This window comes from Paroedura picta, chromosome 1, assembly GCF_049243985.1.
Source record: "Paroedura picta isolate Pp20150507F chromosome 1, Ppicta_v3.0, whole genome shotgun sequence".
Taxonomy (NCBI): Eukaryota; Metazoa; Chordata; class Lepidosauria; order Squamata; family Gekkonidae; genus Paroedura; species Paroedura picta.
This window is the reverse complement of record NC_135369.1, coordinates 16427966-16452597: the sequence shown is the minus strand read 5'-3', so window position 1 is coordinate 16452597 and position 24632 is coordinate 16427966. Positions and strand designations below refer to the sequence as shown.

Sequence of the window (24632 nt, the reverse complement as noted above, 5' to 3'; positions counted from 1 at the left end):
CGGTGCTTGCACAGGGGATACCTTTACCTTTACCTATTGGGTTAAATAATTGGTCCCCAACCTTGATGAACCTGTGAGCCCCTTTCGAAAGATGACACACCATCGTGTAGCTTTTTTCAACCTTTTGACCATGAAAGGGCCCCTGAAATAATTTTTCAGGCTTGGAGGAGCCCTGGAAGTGATGTCAGCTGGCCACGCCTCCCTGCCATAGACCCTGGAAATGACATCACATGCATTAGCAGGCAGGCTTGAGAAGACTGAGGGGGGAAAGACAAGTGTTGGTTTAAGGAAGGAGTATGCGTGCAGGCTCTTCTCCAGGACTCCCTGGAGAAGAGCCTAATGCTGGGAGCGATTGAGGGCAAAAGAAGAAGGGGATGACAGAGAATGAGGTGGCTGGATGGAGTCACTGAAGCAGTCGGTGCAAACTTAAATGGACTCTGGGGAATGGTAGAGGACAGGAAGGCCTGGAGGGTCATTGTCCATGGGGTCGCGATGGCTCATACACGACTTCGCACCCAACAACAACAACAATGCGTGCAGGCTCCACTCTCTTCCAGACAGAGAAACCAGGAGAGAACTCACTCATTCTCTGGGTGGAGGAAATTACCGTTCTCTAGCTTGTGGCCGAATTCATTAAGGCAGGAGGGGAAAGCTATGGAACCCCTCTGGAGCTCCTGCGCATCCCTGGGGGTCCATGGACCGTGATTGGGAAATATGCTTGCACCTTCCTGCAGAACTGGGCCCTTGCAGCAATTTTTTTAAAGCTAATTTTTTCTTCTACAATGGCGTTGGTGACTAGGGGAGGCATGACAGGTGAAAGAAGAAGGCCCAGGCCAAATTGCTAGGGTCACACAAGAAGTGACTTAATCAGACTGTACTGTAACTGCAGTGCTCTGCTATTTGGGCAAAGGCTCTGGTAAAAATGGCTTCTACCATAACATTTTTGCTCAAAACCCAAAATGTTGTCCAGACATCAATGGCACGATGAGATCACTTCCTCTGCATCACCAGTGATGTGGCCTGAACTACCTTCTTTCTCCTGGGACATCCCAGCTGATTGGCAGCCAGGGGGGACCTGGTGGCAGGAGACCCCCACCTCTACCAGGCAGTCTGACAACCTTAGATTGGATCCCTGTCTACAAAATGTGTAGTTTGGCTGTGACGTTCTAAAAGCTCAGTAGGACTTGCTTCTGACTCAGTGTGATTGAGCTGCATGCCTAAAACCCTTAATTGATTTAACTGGAATTTCTGCTGAAGTCATCAGATCTTCCCAACTGGAATGTATTTTTATAATTCAGGTGGACGTTACTGACAATTTAGGTCACTTTTCAAAACAGGAATTTATGTTCATCAGGCCAGAATCTCCAGAATCTTCCTGTGCACATGTTGAAGAAGCTTTCAACCACCAGGCATAGGAGTGCCAGCCTCCAGGTGGAAGCTGGAGAAGAAAGACAAGAGTTGAGATGGTGCGAAAGAGGTTTAAATTTGGAGATCAGAGGAAGTTTAAAAGATGATGGTGATGATGAGCAGAAGTCCATGAAGAGAGAAACAGCAAGATGAACCAGTGACAGATCAGGGTGTGTTTTGTGGATCCAAGAACAGCACTCATTAGATTGTGTACAGTGTGGTTTTAAATAACCCAAAATTTATCCTAAGGCCTGGTTGGGATGGTTAGCCCTTAAAACAATGTGTTTGAACTATTTCCTGGTACGAAATAAAGAAACAGACTAGCTAATGGTTCTAAAAAGTCTGTGGCAAAGAAACCTTGATAAAGTTAAAGGGAAACCTCCTGAGTCAGGTCATTCAAAAAGGGTTTTCTCAGGCAGTTGCAACATTGGAATTTGTACCTGAATAGGTGTTTCAGGGTGGCTGAGCCACTTTGGTAAAATGGGTTTGACTATCCTGGTGCACATGAATTGGGAAATCAATGGTAGATAATTTAAGCAGGGAAGAAATCACCAAAATAATTGTTCCAGATGTTGAGAAAGCACTGTGGACTATCTGAGAGGATTAGCAAACTGTTGGAGATCATTATACCTTTGTTTGAGGTGGTCCTGGTTGAGGAAAAGCCCCCCTGTGTAATTAATTATGTTATTCTGTGACAGCTAGAATCCTCTTGCTGGAGTTTAACATCTCACTAATGAAAATATGGTATATCTCTGGCACACAAACATGCCTGTGCAAACTCCCTGGGCTGGTTTAGCCATAATTGGCTAAGGTGTATCAAAAATACTATTGTGAGGGGGAGGTTTGCGAACAAACCTTGTGCACAGGGAGGGGTCCTGGGGTCCAAAGCAGAAGAAGAAGAAGAGGAAGAGGAGCAGCAGCAGGAGGAGGAAGAAGAACCCTTCTTCTTCTTCAAATTACAATATCCAGCCATATGAATCCTCCCACCTGCCTTTTTCTCCCAGTTGATCAAGCTTTATTACAGTCGTTCAGACCAGGTTATCTTTTTCACCCACCTTTCATCACTGGTAGGCTTCTGTCATGCTAAGCCTTTGAACCTAAATATTTCTGCAGGTATAACTGGCTGATATCCATTGATGCTTATTTATTTTATAATTTGTCCTCAGCTTTGAGTCTCAAAGAGATAGAATAATAGAGTTGGAAGGGACCTCATGGGCCATCTAGTCCAACCCCCTGCACAATGCAGGACACCCACAACCCTCTTGCTCCTCCACTGTAACCTGCCACCCCCTTGAGCCTTCAGAGAATCAGCCTCTCCATCAGATGGCTATCCAGCCTCTGTTTAAAAATCTCCAAAGATGTAGAACCCACCACCTCCTAAGGAAGCCTGTTCCACTGAGAAACCGCTCTGTCAGGAACTTCTTCCTGATGTTTAGACGGAATTTCTTTTGAATTCATTTCATCCCATTGGATCTGGTCCGTCCCTCTGGGGCAAGAGAGAACAACTCTGCTCCATCCTCTATATCAGTGGTCTGCCAACCTTTTTATCACTGGGGACCGGTCAATGCTTGACAATTTTACTGAGGCCTGGGGGGGAAGTAGTCTTTTGCCGAGGGACGTTGCTGCCTCCTGAGCCCCTGCTCCACTTACTTTCTCGCTGGTGCCCCTGACTTCCCACTGCCCACTGGGGGCGCTGCCAGCAGCAGCTGCACAGTGCCGTGCCAAGGGGGGTGCCCCAGCTATGGCGGCTGCCAGAAAGCACTAAACGTGAGCTGGCGGCAGAGTGGCAGGGCAGCACTTGAGGCAGCAGCTGGGGTGGACGAGGAGGAGCCGCAGCCTGGTACCGACTGATCTACAGCGCAGTACCGCTCCCCGGACTGGGGACTGGAGACCACTGCTCTATATGGCACCCTTTTAAATACTTGAAGATGGCTATCAGATCCCCTCTAAGTGGTCCCCTCTCCAGGCTAAACAGACCAAGTTCCCCCAACCATTCCTCATATGTCTTGGTCTCCAAACCCCTCGCCATCTTTGTTGCCCTCTTCTGGACACGCACCAGTTTGTCTACATCCCTCCTCAACTGGGGTGCCCAAAATTGAACACAGTACTCCAAGTGAGTACGAACCAGTGCAGAGTAAAGTTGTACCATCACCTCCCGTGATCTGGACACGATACTCCATTTGATACAGCCCAAAATCCCATTTGCCTTTTTAGCCACCAAGTCACACTGTTGACTCATTTTCAAGACTGCTAGATCCTTTTCGCACATGCTACTACCAAGACAAGTCTCCCCCATCCTGTACTGGTGCATATATAGTATAGTATCCTATATTGGGATATATATAGTATAGTATAGATCAGGGGTAGTCACACTGCGGCCCTCCAGATATCCATGAACTACAATTCCCAGGAGCCCCTGCCAGCATTAGCTGGCAGGGGGCTCCTGGGAATTGTAGTCCATGGACATCTGGAGGACCACAGTTTGACTACCCCTGGTATAGATAGTATAGTGGAAACTATGATGGTAATGGACAGGATGAACAATAAAACTGGATTGCTCAAATGAGACAATAGCGAAACAGAAACTCAGTAAAAAGGTAAAGGTATCCCCTGTGCAAGCACCGAGTCATGTCTGACCCTTGGGGTGACGCCCTCTAGCGTTTTCATGGCAGACTCAATACGGGGTGGTTTGCCAGTGCCTTCCCCAGTAGTACATTGCATAAACTAGATTTCACAATGCGACAGCAAAGAGCCAGTAACCCAGATTTCAGAATTCCAGGATGCTGAACTACACACAGTGTACAGCAGCTAGGCCAGGGGTCACCAAATTGTGGCTCTCCAGTTGTCCATGGACTACAGTTTCCATGATCCCCTGTCAGCATGTGCTCACTGGAATTGTGTTCCATGGACATCTGGAAAGCAACAGTTTGGTTACCTCTGCAGTAGGTAATGCAGTATGAAGGGGGGGGGGTTTGAGGAAAATAAGTAGTGCAGTTAACCATCACGTAGGACCTTGGAGATCTATAAACACCACTGATCTTTAGACTGCCATGATCAGTTTCCCTAGAGAAAATGGCTGCTTTGACAGTGGATCCCATACTCATGGTTGCCAACTTCCAGGTTGTGGCTTGAGCTCACGACTGCTCTCCAGGCTACCGACATCAGTTCCCTTAGAGAAAATGGCAGCTGTGGAAAGAGGACAGACTCCATAGCATTATACCCCACTGAGGTCCCAGGCACCACACCCACACCCACACCTCCAAGAATTTCCCAACTTGGAGTTTGCAGTCTTTGAAAGAATGCTGGCTTTCCTTTTGGAAGTCCCTCTGGCACAGTCCTATTTTACTACATCCATATTCCTTCTCTGCAAACATCGTCCCAGAACAGTTCCATTTTACACACACCGAGGAATGAGGAAAGTGATTAGGGCTGGCAGATCCACTGGTAAGGAACTGAATGTGTGTAGCCAGATCTAGGCTGGAAATCTGAAGATTTATGGGTGGAGCCTGGGGAGGGCAGGGACCTCACTGGAGTACATAGAGCCCACACTCCAAAGCATCTATTCTGTGGGGGAACTGATGTCTGTAGCCAGGAGATCAGCTGTCATTTTGGGGTATCTCCAGGTCTGACCTGGAGGCTGGAATCCATCCTCTGGCGTTCAGTTGTAATTCCAGGAGATCTCCAGGCCCTTGCCTTCCAGTTCATAACCTTACTAGAAATGAATGGATTTAAGCATTTTAAAAATGCTCTCCCAAAGGCACAATAAACATCAGAAGAGCTTTGCTGGATGAGACCAGAGGTCCATCAAGTCCCACATTTTGTTCCCATGGTGGCTGACCAGCTGCCTCTAGGAAGCCCACAAGCACTTTGGCTGCACTAACATACTCCCACCTGTGTTCCCCGGCCACTGATAAAAAAAGATACTTGAGCAATGACTGAGCAGGGCCAGATTTAGGGATCCCAGCCTCTAGGTCTGGCCTGGGGATCCCCTGGAATGGCGGCTCATCTCCAGACTGCTGATATCAGTTCCCCTGGAGAAAATGGCTGCTTTTGGGGGGTGGATTCTATGGCATTGTACCCCACCAAGGTCCCTAGCCTCCCCAGGCTCTATCCTCAAGTCTCCAGGAGTTCCCCAATCTGGCAGCCCTGCCCTCCATCCCCTGCTGGTGGCCAGGTGGGACCCAGTCAGATTCCCCAAAAAGGGGGACTTCCTCTTGAATCTGTGGGAAACAGTCCACCCATTTTATGCCAGACTAGAAATGTGTTAGCATTTCAGGTGTCACTTAGACCCCCTATGTATTGTCTCTAGTGAGCAGGGATGGTTAGACTGTGTCACTATGCAAACTGAACGAGAGATGGACTTAGTCACTCTTTTTTTTTCTGGGAAGAAGTTATGATTCATATCAATTTAATATTATAATGTTCATTGATTTTGGAGGACGTCTATACATTATTTGCCTGTCTCTTGGATGCTAACCAATGGTCAACAGAAATGGACCCTCTGTGCAGCTCACAGACTTGTATTACAGCATTGGAAAGATTGGACTGAGGGCCTTCGAACTCTACCTAATATTTGAATGCACGGCACATAGACGGCAATTTGGCCTGGACTTATTTTTAGATATTTGGAAACTGTTTCTAGAAACAGTATGTCTTCCACCCACATTGTATTTACTTTTTATTTTCACTTTATGGATATATGTATAAACATGTTTTTTGAATGTTTCTGGGTTTTTTTTGAAATAAATTAAAAAGGAATAATAATAAATAACTAGATCAGGTGAATCTGAGTGATCAATACATGTTAAAAGCCTGTATATTTGTAATTACTCTGTGTAATCTGCTTCCAGTCCAAGTGAGAAAGGTGAGAAATAAATAAATATGTGAGTGACTGAAGGAAAGTTGGGATAATTTAAAATTTAAATTTAAAAGTTAAAATATATAAGCTGTTGTCTGTTTTTTAAAAACAGACCCTGAGTATTTTCTTTACTTGTTCCCATTTTTTAGTATCATAACGGAGCAGAAAGGTTTTTCAGAGGACAAGGAAGGGCGGTCTAGACTGGCAGCATTAATAATACAGTGCCAGGCAGAATAATCGCAGCGTACGTCTGTTGATTTTAATAGGGCAGAGCAACTCTGCAAAAGGGCTGCTTTGTAAATAAAGTTAAGATCCTTCACACAAAGGCCTGTGTAAGCTGAGTGCGATAAGGGCGAAAAGGAAAGATAACGTCAACGCGGCTATCATCCTGAAGGTTTTATGTATGTTATTCTTTGTTTGGTTACATTTAAACACTTCAATTGATTAATAGGGTAGCCTGTATAATTCAGGATGATAGTGTCTGACAGGAAGTCTTGCTCTGTGAACTGGGTAGCCCGAGGCTAGCCTGATCTGGTCAGATCTTGGAAGCGAAGCAAGGACAGTCCTGATTTGGACGGGAGAGCACCAAGGAATACGAGGGTCCTGAATCTCTTGCGTTGACAACCCCATGGGATTGCCATGACAGGGAGATGGGTGGGTCTCAGAAGAGCAAGATTCGAGTCCACCTTAAAACCCCACCCGATTTGTAGGGCATTTGGTTTCCAGGGTGGGGAGGGAACCTGAATTCTTATAAAGTTTATACCCTGGAAATCTTGTGGGTCTTTAAGGATGCTCCTGGACGTGAATCTTACTCACTGAGGATGAGGTTGCTAGCTTGGGGGGGGGGGGGGGGGGGGGCTGGTGTTCCCGGCTCTCGGCCGTGAGACACGTGCGAAGCAAGCAGGGGAAGCTTTTGCTGGTTGCTTTCTGCCAACGTGCCAGGAAACAGGTTGCATAATCGACTTCTGCCTGTCATAGGCTGCTGTTAACAGTCCCGGAGCAGAGCGCCTAGAAGCGACACAAATGGACTTCATTTCCCAGCATGCCACTTCAGCGCGCCTCTACTAGGCGGGGTGGGGGGTAATGTCCGGGCCTGGTAGTTTTTTTGCCCGCTGTCCCCATTCCCCCCGTTTTTCCGCTCTAAAACTACACCTCCCAAGATGCACCGATCATAAACGGATGGCCAAAAACAGTTCCCCGACGTTCCCTTTCCTTTCGGGAATTGTAGTTCCAGAGGCCTCCCTCCGCGAGTCCTTGCAACGAGGCGGACGGCCGCCTGCGGACTCCGATTCCCATCATGCCTTTCGCCTCCCCTTTCCCGCCCGCTCGCCCCGCTCCATGCCTGCAGGGGGCTCCGCCTCGGTGGTTCTGCGGGACCAAATGGGATTGGGGCGGGAGGTAGGAGGTGGCTCGATGTTATTCCTTCGGAGGTGGTAGCTGCGAGAGCCGTCAAGCTGGCGGCGGCCGGTAATGGGCCCTTTTGCACTTATGGGGAACGTGGGACCCCCGTGTAAGGCTGGGTGAGATCCCTGGGGCATCTTGCGAAGAGCCCCCGGCGGGGACGGGGAGCTTCGTGCAGGGATCGGAGTGGGGCTGCGTCCCGCGAAAGTTGGGGCGCCCGTGGCGGGGAGAGCTTGGGATGCGGGCGGACGGAGATCCGGACTCTTCGGTCTAAGCGAATGCAGGGAGCCCCCTAGAGGGGTGATGCGGTGAGAATGCACGCAGCCCATGGATGCCAGCCTCCCGGTGGGACCTGGGGATCTCCCGGGATTGAAACTCATACTTGGGGCTACAGAGATCAGTTCCCCCGGAGAAAAGGGGTGCTTTGGAGGGTGGTCTCTGTGGCCTTGTACCCCACTGAGGTCCCTGTTCCCTCCAGGTTCGACCCCCAAATCTCCAAGAGTTAACCAACTTGGACCTGACAGTCCCGCCCCCGCTTCCCATCCCCTGCCGGAGGCCAGGGGGGACCTGGCAACCCTGACGCAGCTCCGTGTATGGATCGGATATGAACTTCGGTCCCTTGTAGGGATCTGGCACATAGGGGGGAAAAGATCAATGCAGCCCTGTAGAAGGATTGTGGGGACTTTTGGGAAGGCCACATGGGGAAAGATGGAGATGCCCAGAGATGGGGACCCTCCAGCAGGTATAGGACACATTGCCCCATAGATGCATGGGGAGAGTTTGGGATTAAGATGAGGCCTTCTGTCCGATGCTTCTCTCTCCTTTTTAAGAAGAGAATTTGGAGTTAGCTATATGGATGTGGTCAGAAGTGGAGCAGGAGGCCCTCTACGACTGGAGTGGAGACCTTGGACTCTGAGAGCCACTGGTGTTCCTATTGGTTCAGGAGGCTCTGTATGTGGGTGGGGATCCTTTGTGGGAAGAATGCATGGAGCCCCCCTGTGTAGATGGAACTGTCAATGGTAAAGAATTCATAGTACTTTCTGTATATATTGCGAGAGTTTGAGCCCATATAGGAACAAGGTGCCTGTGGTGAAGGATGCATGGAGTATGGTATAAGGATGGTGTAGGGATTTCTTGCGGCGATTGGGGCTTTTGACATTACGGGGGCATAGGGGTGGAGAGACCGTGGGGCTGTTTACGGAATGGACACAGGATAGACCAAGGTGTATGTTGGGATGTTTGGAAAGGACGCTGTTCCGCCATACTGCGCAAGGTAGATTCCTCAAGAGGGATTTCTCAATGCTTTCTGGAGTTCCTCTTAGGTTATTGGTCCATACTCAAGCTTGTTGGCAATCCCAGTTGGTAATGCAACCGTGACTTTCCTCGGTTGCCTGCCCCGTGCCCTGGATACACTTCCAAGAAAGTCTTCTTGCAGCAAAGAACTATGGAACTCCCTGCTGCAAGATGTAATCTATGAGTGTAAAAGGGTGGAGGGGAGTTGGACTTGCCTGAAGGAGGAATGAAATGCTAGGAGGAATTGTGACTGCAGCTGTGCAGTATGCTTGTGGGTACCAGATCCAGAGGCCTTCATGCCCAGGAGCCAGCTTGGTGTAGTGGTTAGGAGTGCAGACTTCTAATCTGGCATGCCGGGCTCGATTCTGCACTCCCCTACATGCAGCCAGCTGGGTGACCTTGGGCTCGCCACGGCACTGATAAAACTGTTTTGACCGAGCAGTGATATCAGGGCTCTCTCAGCCTCACCCACCTCACAGGGTGTCTGTTGTGGGGAGAGGAAAGGGAACGTGACTGTAAGCTGCTTTGAGCCTCATTCAGGTAGAGAAAAGCGGCATATAAGAACCAACTCTTCTTGTGACTGTCTGGAGGAATCTGGCTGGCCACTGTTGGAAACAGAACGCACGGACAACAAGAACAAAAATGACCCGTGGGTTTGTGCCAAGCATCTGCCAGGCCACATCGAGGGTTGGGCCTCTGATTGGTGGAGCAGAGGAAATTATTTCGGAGACCTATTTAGCAGAGAATCCTTCGTTGGAAATGAAAAGCAATGGCGGATCTTCATGCCGCTTAATGCAAACCAGGCCCGGGTTTTGAGATGTTGAATGCAGGGAGTGGTTTGAATTTCTGACTCACAGCAGTCAGGCACTGGCAAAACTTGTGGTATGTGAGTGCATTTCTCTCTCCCTCTTGGCTTGGGTGTGTGTCGAGTCTCTCTCCTCTTCCTTTCACCTCTTGTCTTCCTTTCACGGAAGTTTTTCTTCCCTAAGGCTGGCGAAACCGCCTTGCAGCTTGCCAGAAGAGCTTAAGACCAGTTAACCCTTTGCGCAGAATCCTGGTGGCTGGATTATTTTCCTTTTGTTTTGGAGCGGGGCTGGCGAATTGGCCGTGCTGCCCAGACATTTAGCAGGGCCTAAAAAGCAATCCGCAGCTATTTGGCATTGGGTGTTCCTGCAAAGCAGAGTATTTTTAAAAAGTCTACCCCTCCTTAAGACGGTTGTTTAATCTCATCCTGCTGCCTCTGCTCATTAGATGGAAAACTGGAAGGGAGGGAGAAGACCTCCTTCTCCCCAGCAGTTGGGCAGCCCAGAAAAAGGTTCGCCAGGTGACTTACCAGTGCATTCCTCCCACAGTCAAGGGAGTGGTTCTTTCTGAATAAGCCTAGTCTTTCAATATGCCTCTAGCCTTGTGCCTAGCCCTGCTCTGATGCAATTATCCCTGTAATTTATTTCAAATATTGATATGCCCGCATTTTTCTGGAGTTCTGCCATGTGGTTCCTCTGTGCTGGAATCCTTGACTCACCATCCCCCAGTGGCTTCCTCTCACAACCTCTGTAGTGCTGCTAGCCTCTCTCGTTTGTTGCCATACCCTGCGAACGCATGAAACTCCCTTTTACTGAATCGAAACCTGGGTCCTGCGAGGTCAGGACTGCAGGGATTTTCAGCCACGAGGCCATTTGTGGCTCCTCCCCTTTTCACTCCGTACAGGTATATCATTGACCATTTTGAAAGGGGGAGGGCAGGTCGACCTGATGGGCATATCACCTGATAAATGTTTAACAAACTCTCACCCATCCGGGAAACCCTTCCAGGGCCGTCAAGAAACCCTGGGGCAGGGTAGTCAAACTGCGGCCCTCCAGATGTCCATGTACTACAATTACCATGAACCCCTGCTAGTGAATGCTGGGGAACGTGTCAATACAGACTGGTATCCCCATACCTATGTGTACATCTGTGTCACAATCTATTGATTGATTGGCTGTTTTGAGAAAGGCTGTATTTGGCTGTGACACAGATGTAACAGAACTGATTTTTGCTATATATCCCCTGTCATGTAAGAAGATCATAGTCTGACGAAGGGTGCTTGCACTCGAAAGCTCACGCCTTGAATAAATCTTTGTTGGTCTTAAAGGTGCTACTGGACTCTGATTTTATTGTGCTACTTTAAACCAACACGGCTACCCATTTGAATCTATTCATAAAAGCAAGTCACTGCAGGCAGTCTCCCCCCCCCCTCCTTTCCCCGACAAGTCATAGCTGACCTATGGTGACCCATAGGGTTTTCAAGGCGAGAATTATTCTGAGGTAGCTTGACATTGTCTGCCATGGTGATGTCCTGAGGCAGAGTCTAGCCAGATATGTACTTTTGCAGTACAGTCTGCTTAGCTCTCATAAAAGTCAAATTTGGCCCATGTAGCTGGTCTCCCATCCAAATACTGACCGTGGCTGTCCCAGTTTAGCTTTAAAGATCTGATGAGATCAGGCTAGTCTGGGCTATCTAGTTCAGAGCAACACCCACAATACAAGGCTACAAAACTCTTGCATTATAAAGGTCCCCTCCTGTTCTGTTCTGTTCTGTTCTAATTCTAATCGCTTTATTAAAAGACCACATCCAATATTTCATTCTGCAGAATTACAGTGGAAGACTTCATGATCTCAAGTATTTCTTATTTTGTGCAGTGGTTAGGAGCGCCAACTTCTAATCTGGCGAGCTGGGCTTGCTTCCCTGCAAAGTAGCATCTTCAGGAGATTTTGCTTAGATCAGCAAAGGTGTCACAGTGGAGCGTGGCTTGGTTAAGCATAACTTTGTGGGATTTTAGTCCCCTGGGATGGTTTTCATTCCGAACTCAGGTGTGTTTTGTTTTCCAATCTGGTCACTAGGGTGTTGAGTTTCCCAGGTAGGAGAAACAGAGGTTGTGATGCTATTTCATTTGGCCAGTCAAGACAAAGAGAGAAGAGAGGAACCGGATGTCTTGCTGACAGACTTGTTTTGACCTCGTGGTAGAGAACAAGCAGGCTGGGAAAGTTCATAGAATCGCAGAATCATAGAGTTGAGAGGGGCCATACAGGTCATCTAGTCCAATCCCCTGCTCAATGCAGGATCAGCCTAAAGCATTGGATGGTACAGTGGGAGGACGGGGGACTGGTGGGAGTACTGGGTTTTGATCCCTACACAGCCATAAAATACCATTAGTCCTGGATCCACAATAGACCCCTGCAGAAATATATATGTGCTAGGACTTGTATAGGTACTTTATAGGAACTCCAGGCAGCTCACAACATAAGTAATTTGAAGAGTTGGTTCTTATATGCCTGTTTTTCTCTACCCAAAGGAGTCTCAAAGCAGTTTACAACCTCCTTCCCTTTCCTCTCCCCACAACAGACACCTTGTGAGGGAGGTGAGGCTGAGAGAGCCCTGATATTACTGAAGAAGAGTTGGTTCTTATATGCCACTTTTCTCTACCCAAAGGAGTCTCAAAGCGGCTTACAGTCGCCTTCCCTTTCCTCTCCCCACGACAGACACCCTGTGAGGGAGGGGAGGCTGAGAAAGCCCTGAGATTACTGCTTGGTCAGAACAGCTTTATCAGTGCTGTGGCGAGCCCAAGGTCACCCAGCTGGTTGCATATGGGGGAGTGCGGAATCAAACCTAGCTGGCCACGTTATTTAATAATAGTAACATAAAATGAAAGACATTAAAACTGCTAGTTAATATCAAAACCTTAGACTGCTGGTAGGCAGAAGAACTAATCAAATGCCATCATGAATCAAACTGCCTTCAGCCATAGCAAAGGTGACGGATCCGATTTAGGGCAGTTTTCCCAAGATTTTGTGGGCCATCAGGAGGGCCATGTATGGCATGCTGGGCCCACAACTTAAGCGTGGGGGGTCAGCAATTAGCTTCAGCCTGCATTAGAATTCACTTGCATATTTGGTATCTGGAAGCAGTTATATTTAAGGCAATTTATTTTTACTGGTTGATAAAGGAGGGTGACTCGGTTAGCAAGTCCTGTTCTGCTTACAGCCTTTGACAAGTGCAAAAAGAAAATTGGACTTGATGTGAACAAAGGGTGACTTTTTCTTTTAAAAAAAGGATGGAAAATACCAGCCCCTCCCATCCTTTCTTTCCTGACTAAATGGGGTTATTGCTTCCTCTTAGCTACTGTTGGCTGGGCTGCTGTTGCTTTTAACACCTTCATGAGAAGCATGATTACAAAAACTGAAGCCTTCCCCGTTATAACACACCCAAGCGGAGGAAAGCAGCACCGGTTGAATTGGCACGTGCGGTGTCATAGAACGATTTAGTGGTGGTAGGGAGAGCAGGCAGAGAAAAGTTGGCAGTTTTGAAATACGGAACACGAATTCTAAACATGCTAAATCGATCAGGAGAGCGCAAAGGATTCTGGGCAAGCATCTCTCTTTGGAACTCGGCCTAGAGAGCCTTGTGGTGGTGGTTGCCATGGAGATAGGGTTGTGATTTCCTGGATATTCCCCCCCCCCCTCTTCTGAACAGGGATGCTGTGTTTTGAGTCTCTTGCTTTTTTTGGTTTGGAAGCTCATGAAAACCCGGAGGAAGAAGATGGCTTTGCCACGGAAGCCCCCATGCTCAAATCCTGGGCCCAGCATTCACCTGATGGCCCACAAAATCTCAGGCAGTGTCCGCCAAGGCAGTTTTCAGCTTGGCATTGTGGAGAAAGGAGTGGTCCCTTACATGCTGAGAGCCTTTGAGGGTTCGATGAGGATGACCCGGAGCCTGGAGACAAAGCCCTATGAGGAAAGGCTGGGGAATGTTCAGCCTGGAGAAGAAGAGGTTGAGAGGGGACTGAATTGCTGTCTTTTTGGAAAGGTTGTCCCTTGGAAGAGGGCAGGGAGCGGTTCCTGTTGGCAGCAGTGGAGAGGACCTGCAGTAATAACTTTAAACGATGTGTAGATTCTTATCCTGGATGCTTGAGGTTGATCCTGCGTTGAGCAGGGGGCTGATTGCCTGTTGGGCTCCTTCTAAATCTATGGCCCTAGAACATAAGAACGTAAGGGAAGCCATGATGGAACAGGCCAATGGCCCATCCACCCCAACGTTTTGTCACACGGGGGCCAAAACCCAGATGCTAGGCTTTGACCCTTGGAATGCGTGGATGGATGGTGAGAAGATGTTATGTGTGGGTTTTCATTCACTTGGTTGCGATTGCCAAAATTGATTTCCGTGGTAGTCTGGGTGCATGCCCACGCCTGAAGATTTCCTTCTACTGTCAGAGCATTGGTCTTTTGAGGTCAGAATCTTCTGACAGGAAGTGGCTCTCAGGCAAAAGTCTTTAACATTAGCTATTAATAGAGTCTTTTAACTAAACATGCCAGGGCTTGAACCTGGACCTTTGTACATGCAAAGAAGATGTGATGTATGCAAAGAAGATATGCCACTGCTTACCCACAGCCCCACCAGTGCATGGGGCTGTGAACAAGATACGACATCAGTAGACCACAGTCGAAATACCAGCTGGCCAGAGAGGAAAGCTGTGTGTTCTGTCCTGTCCTAGTTATTTCCTTGCTTTTTTGTTTTTTTTTCCAGTAAGTTTTAAGAAAAACAAACCATACTAGGAGATTGTTTCATCTTGATAAGCTACTTTAAAGAATCCAGGGCTAGAAAGTCAATTTGTACATGGACAGAAGCACTGTATTGTATGTACATTTGAGATTCCATTTTCAAAACTGTCTCTGATTCCATTTGCTCAGAAAAGGCTCACACAGTCCCTCATAGAAGTCCCTGCCTTATGTTGCTACCCATCCTAAATTTGAAGGTGAGGGCGCACACAGCAGTGTACCTGACCCAGGTTTTAGCAAGATGGTAGGTTGATATAGGAATGGAAGGCCCTTCAAATGCCTTCACCTTAGGTCATTTGGCTCTACAAGTGGCCTCTAGTACTTTGAATCAAACATTGTAGGCTTTGGGCAGTCCACAGAGATCTTTGCAAACTGCTGCTGGATTCTCAACCAATGGAATTAACTAGGCCATTTTCTTGCAGTGTTCATTACAGTAATCGAACGTGCAGTAACCTAATAATTATATTAATCAGGTAATTAATTTTAAACAGCCTCAGGGGCTCAAAATGCAGTGAATATTGCCTAGGAGAATTATAATAACTCTAATTAACCATGGCTATTTCCAGATCAGGTGTGTCCTATCCCAGATATTGGTCTTGGCGGCAATACCAAAGAGGTCCAGACAAAAACAAAACCCACAAAAAACCAAAGGCCAGGGGAAAGCTTACATTCCTTGCTGTCACCCTCTGCCAGTGGACTCTTCTACCTGGACTATGGGAAAGTGGTGAAACTTGACCTCAGTCTTAGCTGACAGTGTACTGCAGCCTTTCTCAACCTTTTTACCCTTGAGAACCCCCTGAAACATTATTCGGGCTTCGAGAACCCCCAGAAGTGGCACGACCATGCAGAATATGCATAGAGCAGAACATGCGTAGAGCAGGGGGTTGGACTAGATGGCCTGTATGGCCCCTTCCAACTCTATGATTCTAATACGGGAGGGAAGCATAGCTGTATGCGTGCCCACCTGGGGCCCCTCTCTTTCCCACCCCCCTCCAGGCCCATCATTGGCTGTTTTGGAGGGGGGAGCAGGTTGACATGACCATATATGGTCATATCTCCCGATAAATGTTTAACAATTAAAAAAAATATTAAAAATTAATTAACTCCACCCATTGGGGAAACCCAGAGTCGTCAGGAAACCCCAGGGTTGAAACCCTGGTTGAAAAAGCCGGTTGTACTGGAACTTTTTCACTATGGAGAAGTACAAATTTATTTGGCATGGTGACCCATCCAGGGCAGGTGATGGTCTTGACACCCATCTAGTTCAGCCATCCATTTTCTACCCATGTCTAATAGGATGTTTCTGAGAAGCATCTCACATAGGGGTGGAGCTGTCCCCATTGCAAACCTCCACAACTGGCATTCCGAAATGTTTGTGGCGGCTACTTTCATTCATTCATTCATTCATTCATTCATTCATTCATTCATTCATTCATTCATTCATTCATTCATTCATTCATTCATTCATTCATTCATTCATTCATTCCACCCTACCATAAGGCTCAGGGTGGTTCTCATAGAACATAAAGAACAATACATTGTACTCTGTGACTATATTGAATAAAGGTAACAGTAATAATAATAGCAATAAACAGAAAATAACACAGACCCGTGGTTGGTCAGCATATAGGTTCAAGGGAGGGAGGTTCGGGGGCCCAGTCGACGTTTAGCTATGGTTGACCTCAACTGAATGCCTGGCGGAGGAGCTCCCTTTTGCAGGCCCTGTGGAACTGTTTCCTTCTCCATTACTTTCTCTACCCCCCCCCCCCCCCCAAGATTCTAAGAATTCCACTTAAAGGACCATCAGGGCACATTTTGCTTGGTCCACATGGATATGCAGTGAAGGAAAAATACCAGCTAATGTATGACATGGAAGGTGTTGTTTCCAGGGCCAGCTCTTGGTTCCTCAAATACAGAAAAGAGAAAATGGAAAAGTCAGGGTGGCCATTAGGGAGGCGGGCTGCAACCCACTTTCAGAGGCTTTGCAACACGCTTTGGGATCCTGACCCACCGCTTGGGTAACACTACTAGGACAGTGGCCTGAAGCTATCTTGCAGCAGAAGTATCCTGCACCTCACTAGAGAGTTTGATAGCTAACAGATTTGGTAGAGCAGCAGAAGGCTGAAAGGAGGAACATATAGCCGCTGTGATGTAATGGTTAGAGTGCTGGGCTAAGACTGGAAGCTGTAGTGGAACATGACAGGGCGATTCTTAATTGTCAGATGTGTGTCTGTTAGCTGTGAGACATTAATGTGGTACATGCATGGTGACTAAGCATGCAAAATTTCTGGAAGTTTTGCAGCCCTAGAGAAAAATCTGCTTTTCCCCCAGGGGGAAAACCCCACAGATATTTTGCGGAAACCTTCAAATATATGTAAAATATATGCATATATTGGGGAAACCTTCAAATATATGCAATAATTTCTTTCCCAGCTGACCCAGGGAGCCACCCTAAGCAGGTCTGCTGGAAATTACTGATTGGGGTTAGCTTGCAGAAAAAAATGCATAACTGTTAGCTAAACATAGGAGTCCGCAATGCGGTGCCCCTGGGTGTCATGGTGTCTGCAGAAAAGGATTAAGTGGAGCTTTTCCCCAGCAAGGGTTCTGATTGGCTATTGGAGACTCGCTTGCTGGTTTTTTAAAATGGCAGCAGCTGCCAGCACAGCACAAGGATCGTCACTGTGTGACAAGGTTAGTCATGGCAGCCATTTTGTGGCTGGCTTTGCCTCCCGTGGCAGCCATTTTGTGGCTGTGCATACCACTCTTCGTTAAAATTCCAAAGTTGATACCAGGCCCATAAAGGCTGGCGACTCTGACTTACCATATAAAATTGTGGAAAAATTTGAAGCCTTTGGAAAAAACTCTGCCCCCATGGACAGAGAGATTTTGGGGAAACTTGATATGTATGCAGCAGTATTTGTTGAGGCACCCTGTCACACCTCGCAAACTTTGAAGTCGGACTGCAGTGTCCTGTCTGTTGTGGCTCCCGGATACTTTGGGAGAGGAGTCAGCCTTGTTGGTCTACCTGTTGACATGTGCTCACTCCTCCTGTCCCTTTTTGTCCTTTGGTTCCCGCAGGGGGAGATGCCATGGCGCTGGGAAAGCCAGGCCCAGTGCAGATTGTGCTGGTGCACAAAGAAGAGCACTCCTTCGAACTGGACGAGAAGGCGCTGAGTCAAGTCCTGCTGCAGGATGCCATCCGTGACCTGGATGTGGTGGTCGTGTCGGTGGCCGGGGCCTTCCGCAAGGGCAAGTCCTTCCTCTTGGATTTCCTGTTGCGCTACATGTACATGCAGGTGAGGCCTTTACCAGCTGGCTCTAGTCTGGGTTTGAGTGGACCATGATTTGGGGAGAAGTGTGGAACCCATGGCAGAGGCTGCCGGCTTTTAGCAGTGGCGGTGGCACTGAGGGAGATGTGCTGCAAAGATGGCTGGGGAAAAGCCTTTAATTGGCCCTTAGTGGGGAAGGGCCCTTCCAGTGCGGGCCAGTGAGAGGACCCCCGGTTGGTTCTTAGAAGAAGAAGACTTGGTTCTTATATGCTGCTTTTCTCTACCTGAAGGAGTCTCAAAGCGGCTTACATTCACCTTCCCTTTCCTCTCCCCACAACAGACACCCTGTGAGGGAGGGGAGGCTGAGAGAGCCCTGATATTACTGCTCAGTCAGAACATTTTTATCAGGGCTGTGGTGAGCCCTAGCTGGCTGCATGTGGAGGAGCAGGGGATCAAACCTGGCTCACCAGATTAGAAGCCAGTAGCACCTTTAAGACCAACAAAGATTTATTCAAGGCGTGAGCTTTCGAGTGCAAGCACTCTTCATCAGACTAAGAGCTGAGCTTTGAGATTACTGCTCGGTCAGAACAGCTTTATCAGCTGGCTGCATGTGGAGGAAGGGAAAATGAAACCTGGCTCGCCAGATTAGAAGCTGCCACTCTAAACCACTACACCAAGCTGGCTCTCTCAATGTGCTTTCTGATGGCATGCCAGCCCACCAAAGTAGCTTTCAGGGGGGAGGGCTGGAATGTCGTTAGAAGGACCCGTCATATTTTATTATATAACAGGAGATAGAAGAAGATAAGATACATGAAAGAAAGAAAATGAACAAAATAATCTGAACATCAAGTAAGTAACTCTAGCAGAGTTTCCCCCTTGATTAATATGTTTGTGTGTAAAGCTGAGAACCAACTTGGTGTAGTGGTAAAGGGCGGTAGCTTCTAATCTGGAGAGCTGCTCCACATGCAGCCATCTGGGTGATCTTGGGCTCTTCACAGTCCTGATAATGCTTTGGATGCTTTAGGATGCTTAGGGCTGATCCTGCGTAGAGCAGGGGGTTGGACTAGATGGCCTGTATGGTCCCTTCCAACTCTATGATTCTATGATTCTATGATAATGCCGTTCTCACAGAGCAGTCCTGTCAGAGCCCTCTAGGCCCCACCTACCTCACAGTCTCACGCGATTGTAAGCCACTTTGAGACTCCTTCAAGTAGTGAAAAGCAGGATATAAGTAGTGAAAAGCAGGATATAAAAACCAACTCTTCTTCTAAAGCACCGTCATGTTGCAGTCAAGTTAACGGCAATCCGGTAGATTCTGCAAGGCAGGAGGTGAACAGAAGTGGTTTGCCATTGCTGCCCTCTGCATAGTGAGAGGAGACGACTGATTTATAACTATCTTCAAGTATTTAAAAGGCTGCCATATAGAGGATGGGGCAGAGTTGTTCTCTCTTGCTCCAGAGGGACGGACCAGATCCAATGGGATGAAATTAGTTCAAAAGAAATTCTGTCTAAACATCCGGAAGATGTTCCTGACAGTTAGAGTGGTTTCTCAATGGAACCGGCTTCCTCAGGAGGTGGTGGTCTCTCCATCTTTGGAAATTTTTAAGCAGAGGCTAGATAGCCATCTGACGGAGAGGCTGATTCTGTGAAGGTTCAAGGGGGTGGCAGGTTAGAGTGAATGAGCGAGAGGGTTGGGAGTGTCCTGCATAGTGCAGGGGGTTGGGCTAGATGACCCATGAGGTCCCTTCCAACTCTATGATTCTATGATTCTATGACCCGGGAATTCCTTGGTGGTCTCCCATCCAAGGACTAACAAGGGCCAACTGTGTTTAGCTTCCAAGGTCTGACTAGATCAGGTTTGCAAGGGCCTCTCTGCTCAGGACTACTCAATTTAAAATAGGTCTGAGCCAGAAGAGCAGGTTTCCTTATGGTGGAAGGGAAGGATAGCAGGAAGGGAAGGACGCAGATGATGAAAGGATGCAAAGTTGTATACCAGCAATCAGGTTTGGATTGATTCCCAGCTAATATCTTATGAGAAGTCAATCTCTCCTTCAAAGCTAAAAGCCCCGCTGGAGTGTCGTCACTGCAGGCTGAAGACGTATTTGGCTTTCGCCCAACGGGGAAAAATTGAACGTGTTCTTTGTCTGGGAAGACATGTAAGGAATGGACATCCTTAGTCCTGTTTTTAAAAGATTAAAAAATTGATGAGAAAGAACTGCAGAATCCAGGAGTAGCTGGAGTGAGCAGAGTAGCTAAGCCATGGAGTGGTGTTCTGGGATTCTCCAAGATCCTTGCGATCATCTGGCCTGGAAGACGATTTCTTCCTGATCCTAAAGTGGCAATCAGCATTACCCATGGCATATAAGAAAGGGGCGTGAGAGCCCAGCGCATCCCTTTCCTCCCTTTCATGATCTGCCTAATTGGATCGTGATCCTACTGGCCTGCTTGATGGCGTTGTTGTGAAAATTGCTGTGAATGAACATTAATTTATTTATAATTTATTAATATTCACATTTATTAACTGCCACCGCTGGCTTGTGCCGGTTTGCAATAAAAATCATTAAAATCCACATCCTTATCCATGGTTCCTCTATATATTTGTGAAACAGCCTTGGGGGTGGAACATGTCCAGCTATCCAAGTTGGAATAGGGCCAATCAGGGTGAGGCCAGCAACGCTGGCTGCACCCTGATTGGCCCTGCCCCTACAGCTCCTGCCCTCCCTTCCTGGACGCTAGCCACGTTCCTCTCAGATGCGCCAGAGACACACACACAGAGCCCTGCCAGACTTAACACGAGCCCTTATTCCCTCCTATTGCTCCTGCTGTGAGGGAGGGAGAGAGAGACGCAGAGAGAGCTGCCCCAAGCTGCTGACAGACACAGAGAGAGCTGCCATTGCTGTGACAGAGGGAGAGACAGACAGACAGAGGGCTGCCCCAGACTGCAAACCAGCCCTCCTTCACTCCTACAAACCAGCCCTAATTACCTGCTTTGCCTTCTGCGAGGCACACCAAGACCAGCAGCGAGGAGAGACAGACAGACAGAGAGAGATCTGCACCTCCTAGTGTCTCCTGGGTCCTAGCGCCCATTGCATTCCTGATTGCAGTGGGCTTTCTTGCTAGTAATACATAAAACAAGAATCCAATACTGGTGGCAAAATCTATAGACCTCCTCTCTCCCACCCATCCATGCCCTACCACAACAGCCACCACCGCCCTGGGATCTACTGGTGATATTGGGCCTATACAGGGGGGGACCCAGTCTTCCTAGCCTGGCCTCAACCAAATTCCTGGTGGAAGAGGTCCGTCTTGCAGACCCTGTGGAACACTGACAGCACCGTCAGGACCCTCAGCTCTTCCGGGAGTTCATTCCACCAGATAGGGGCCAGGACTGAAAAGGCCCTGGCCCTGGTCAAGGCCAGGTGTGTTTCCCGGTAGCCGGGGACAACTAGCAGATTCATACCCGCAGAGCAAAGAGCACTGCGAGGGGCATAAGGAGACAAGCAGTCCCTCATGTATGTTCTAAGAGAACTGTGATTGGTTCAAGGTCACCCAGCTGTCTGCTTGTGGAGGAGAAGTGGGGAATCTAACCGGGTTCTCCAGATTAGAGTCTGCCATTTTTAACCCCTATACCACGCTGGTTCCTAAGTACTTTTTTCTTGAAATCTATTTTGACTGGGTTGTGTGGGCCCATTCTCTAAAAGCAACACCTCCCATTAGCAGAACATACCTGTAGGCTCCTTCCCTAGGCCATCATAGTGAAAAAGTCCTTGCTATCAAGCTTATATTGAGAATTTGCCAAATCAATAAATGCGAGAACGAGTTCTCAGAAAGTTGGTCTGCTTATGATCTCTCAAATGGTATCACTTCTGCCATATCTGCAGGTTGTTTTCCCTTTCAGATTTTGGTTATCAGTCCTGTCCTGACAGAAATCCACTTAGCACTGCTGTTAACAAATCCCGTCCCAGCTGCTGGTGTTTGCTTCTCAATTCACTCATGCAGAAATGCACACAGACTGGTTCGGTGGGTTGTAAGGCAAAGCCTAATGAATCATCTGCATACTTGCAGATTAATTCTTTTTCCGAAATATTCTGACCCTAGGATGTTCCCCGCCAAATATGGAAGAAGCCTACTTTGGTTTGGGAGCCTGGCCAGCCCTTTGGCAACGGGTCTAGAGGACTTTTTACACTGCAGTTTTGAAGTCCCATCCGTTTTAAAGCTTCTTGTGAGAAACAGATGCCTTCTTTCATAGATGTAGGAGGAGGACTTGGTATAACAAGAGCTTAGAGGAGCAGTTGAGGGTCTGACTGTCTTACGAGAGTGCTGCTGGTAGAAATGGAAGAGCCTCTGACGGTTTTCCAGTGTCCAAAAAACCCTCTGGAATGGCTTGATTTGTGTGCTGTGATTTTTTGCACAGAGCAGTGGGCTAAGGAAATCTCTACAGTAGGCTTTGATGACCAGGCTTTCGTGGGACCCTGGGATTTCTGGACGGCCCTGGAAGGGTTTCCCATATGGGTGGGAGTTAACTTTATATATTATTTAATTTTTTAAAAACCTTTATCGGGTGATATGACCCTATATGGTCATGTTGACCCTCCCACAAATGGCCAATGATGGGCTTGGAGGGGGTGGGAAGGGGCGGGGCCGTGGGGGTGGGTGTGTCCACAGCTCTGCTTCCCAACTATATTCTGCATGATCATGCCACTTCTGGGGTTTCACAAAGCCTGAAGAAGGTTTCAGGGGTTTCTCAGTGGTTAAATAGTTGAGAAAGGCTGCCATATATGGTCATGTCAACCTGCCCTCCCCGCCCAAAATGGCCACTGATAGGCCTGGAGGGGGTGGGAAGAGGAGAGGCCCTGGATGGGTGTGTACCATACTTCCCAACCATATTCTGCACGCTTGTACTGCTTCTCGGGTGTCTCGAAGTCTGAAGAATGTTTCAGGGGTTTCTCAATGGTAAAAAAGTTGAGAAAGGCTGATCTAAAGCAGTGGTCCCCAACCCTTTCATCACCGGGGACCACTCAACGCTTGACAATTTTACTGAGGCCCGGTGGGGGGGGGGTAGTTTACTTCTCTACTCTCGACCACTGCCCTAACGCTCTCTGATCACTATGGTCATGTTTAAACATCCCTTCAAAATAAGATACAGACACGCTACAACAATGAACATAAGGAACATTTTATTTTCATGGAAATTTTAATTCATGACAATGAAAAATCAATGGGAACCCTGAGCTTGTTTCTCTACAACGAGATAGTCCCATCTGGGACTGATGGGAGACAATGACACCCAAAGTGTGTTGTAAAGGGCCGGGGGGGGGGGGGGGAGAAGGCGTCCTTCAGGGCCCACCTCCAATTAGTTGACAGACCACATGTGGTCCGCGGCCCACACGTTGGGGATTGCTAATCTAAAGCATAACAAAAATTCAGTCCGATAGCACCTTTAAGACGAACAGAGATTTATTCAAGGCGTGAGCTTTCGAGTGCAGGCACTGTTCCTCAGACACGTTTAGGATGCCGTGATACATCGATCAGTGATTCAGTAATAGGGAGCTGGTGCAGAGTAGTGGTTAGGAGACCAGGGTATGTTTTGGGACGTCCCGAGTTCAAGTCATGCCTCTGTAAAGCAGGGCGGTGTTCTCCCCGCTCTGCAAATGGACGTCTGAGAAGCTTGCCCAGGGCCACCAAAGGCACTTGTGACAAGACCACTGGAAGTGTCACAAAACAAGATGATGAGTGTAAAATGACCTGACTGTTGCTGTAGAAACACCTAGCAAATTGAATAACCCAGATTAGTCCTCTCTCTTTAGAGCTTGGTACCTGAGTCTGATTGGCCACGGTCAATACTTGAGCGGGAGACACCATGGAAGATGAGGGTTGCTACACAGAGGATGACAGGGCGAGCCGCCTCTGTTCATCTCTTTACTCACGACGGGTGGCCATAACTCGTTTGTGACTTGACAGCTTGGCGCTTCTTTCATTGCATGGCATGGAGAACCATCCCCAGTTGTTTTGTCTCCAGCAGCTGGTATTCAGAAGTTGTTGTTGTAGTGAGGTGCGAAGTTGTGTCCGACCCATTGCGACCCCACGGACAAGGATCCTCCAGGCCTTCCTGCCCTCTACCATTCCCCGGAGTCCATTTAAGTTTGCACCTACTGGGGATAATTAACTCTCTTGTACACCCCTGGAGAAAGAGCTACTTGCCACTGGCCTTCTCTCTGGTGCTCTTTTTACAATAGTGTTTCCTGCATTGTACAGAGAGTTGGACTAGATGGCTCTGGAGGTCCCTTCAAACTCTATGATATCATTCTAGGTCTATGTAGTACAGAGAACCACTATCAGCATCAAAAATTATAAAGTATTTATTTTAAAAAAGAAATGTTTGCAAGCATACACTTAGCACAACACCAGACTGAGCAAAGCATTAAAAAGGAATAGGTCAAATACAATTCCTCTGTCCCCCTCTCTATACATGCTCTATAAGATGTTAAAATTGCGATCAGGTTCCTTAGCTTAGGCTGTTATTGTTGTTGTTAGGTGCGAAGTCGTGTCCGACCCATCACGACCCCATGGACAATGATCCTCCAGGCCTTCCTGTCCTCTACCATTCCCCGGAGTCCATTTAAGTTTGCACCGACTGCTTCAGTGACTCCATCCAGCCACCTCATTCTCTGTCATCCCCTTCTTCTTTTGCCCTCGATCGCTCCCAGCATTAGGCTCTTCTCCAGGGAGTCCTTCCTTCTCATGAGGTGGCCAAAGAGTTTGAGTTTCATCTTCAGGATCTGGTCTTCTAAGGAGCAGTCAGGGCTGATCTC

General features: G+C 48.0%; 1 protein-coding gene across 1 annotated transcript in view; it reads left to right on the top strand.

The window, feature by feature from the left end:
- The first annotated feature begins 7579 nt into the window (after nucleotides 1–7579).
- Nucleotides 7580–24632, top strand: part of ATL3 (atlastin GTPase 3) — a 42862-nt gene continuing 25809 nt past the window's right edge. The window contains exons 1-2 of the mRNA XM_077323621.1: nucleotides 7580–7732; nucleotides 17630–17847. Of these exons, the coding sequence (XP_077179736.1) occupies nucleotides 17641–17847 (207 nt within the window). The 5' untranslated portion in view covers nucleotides 7580–7732; nucleotides 17630–17640. The remainder of the gene's footprint in view (nucleotides 7733–17629; nucleotides 17848–24632) is intronic.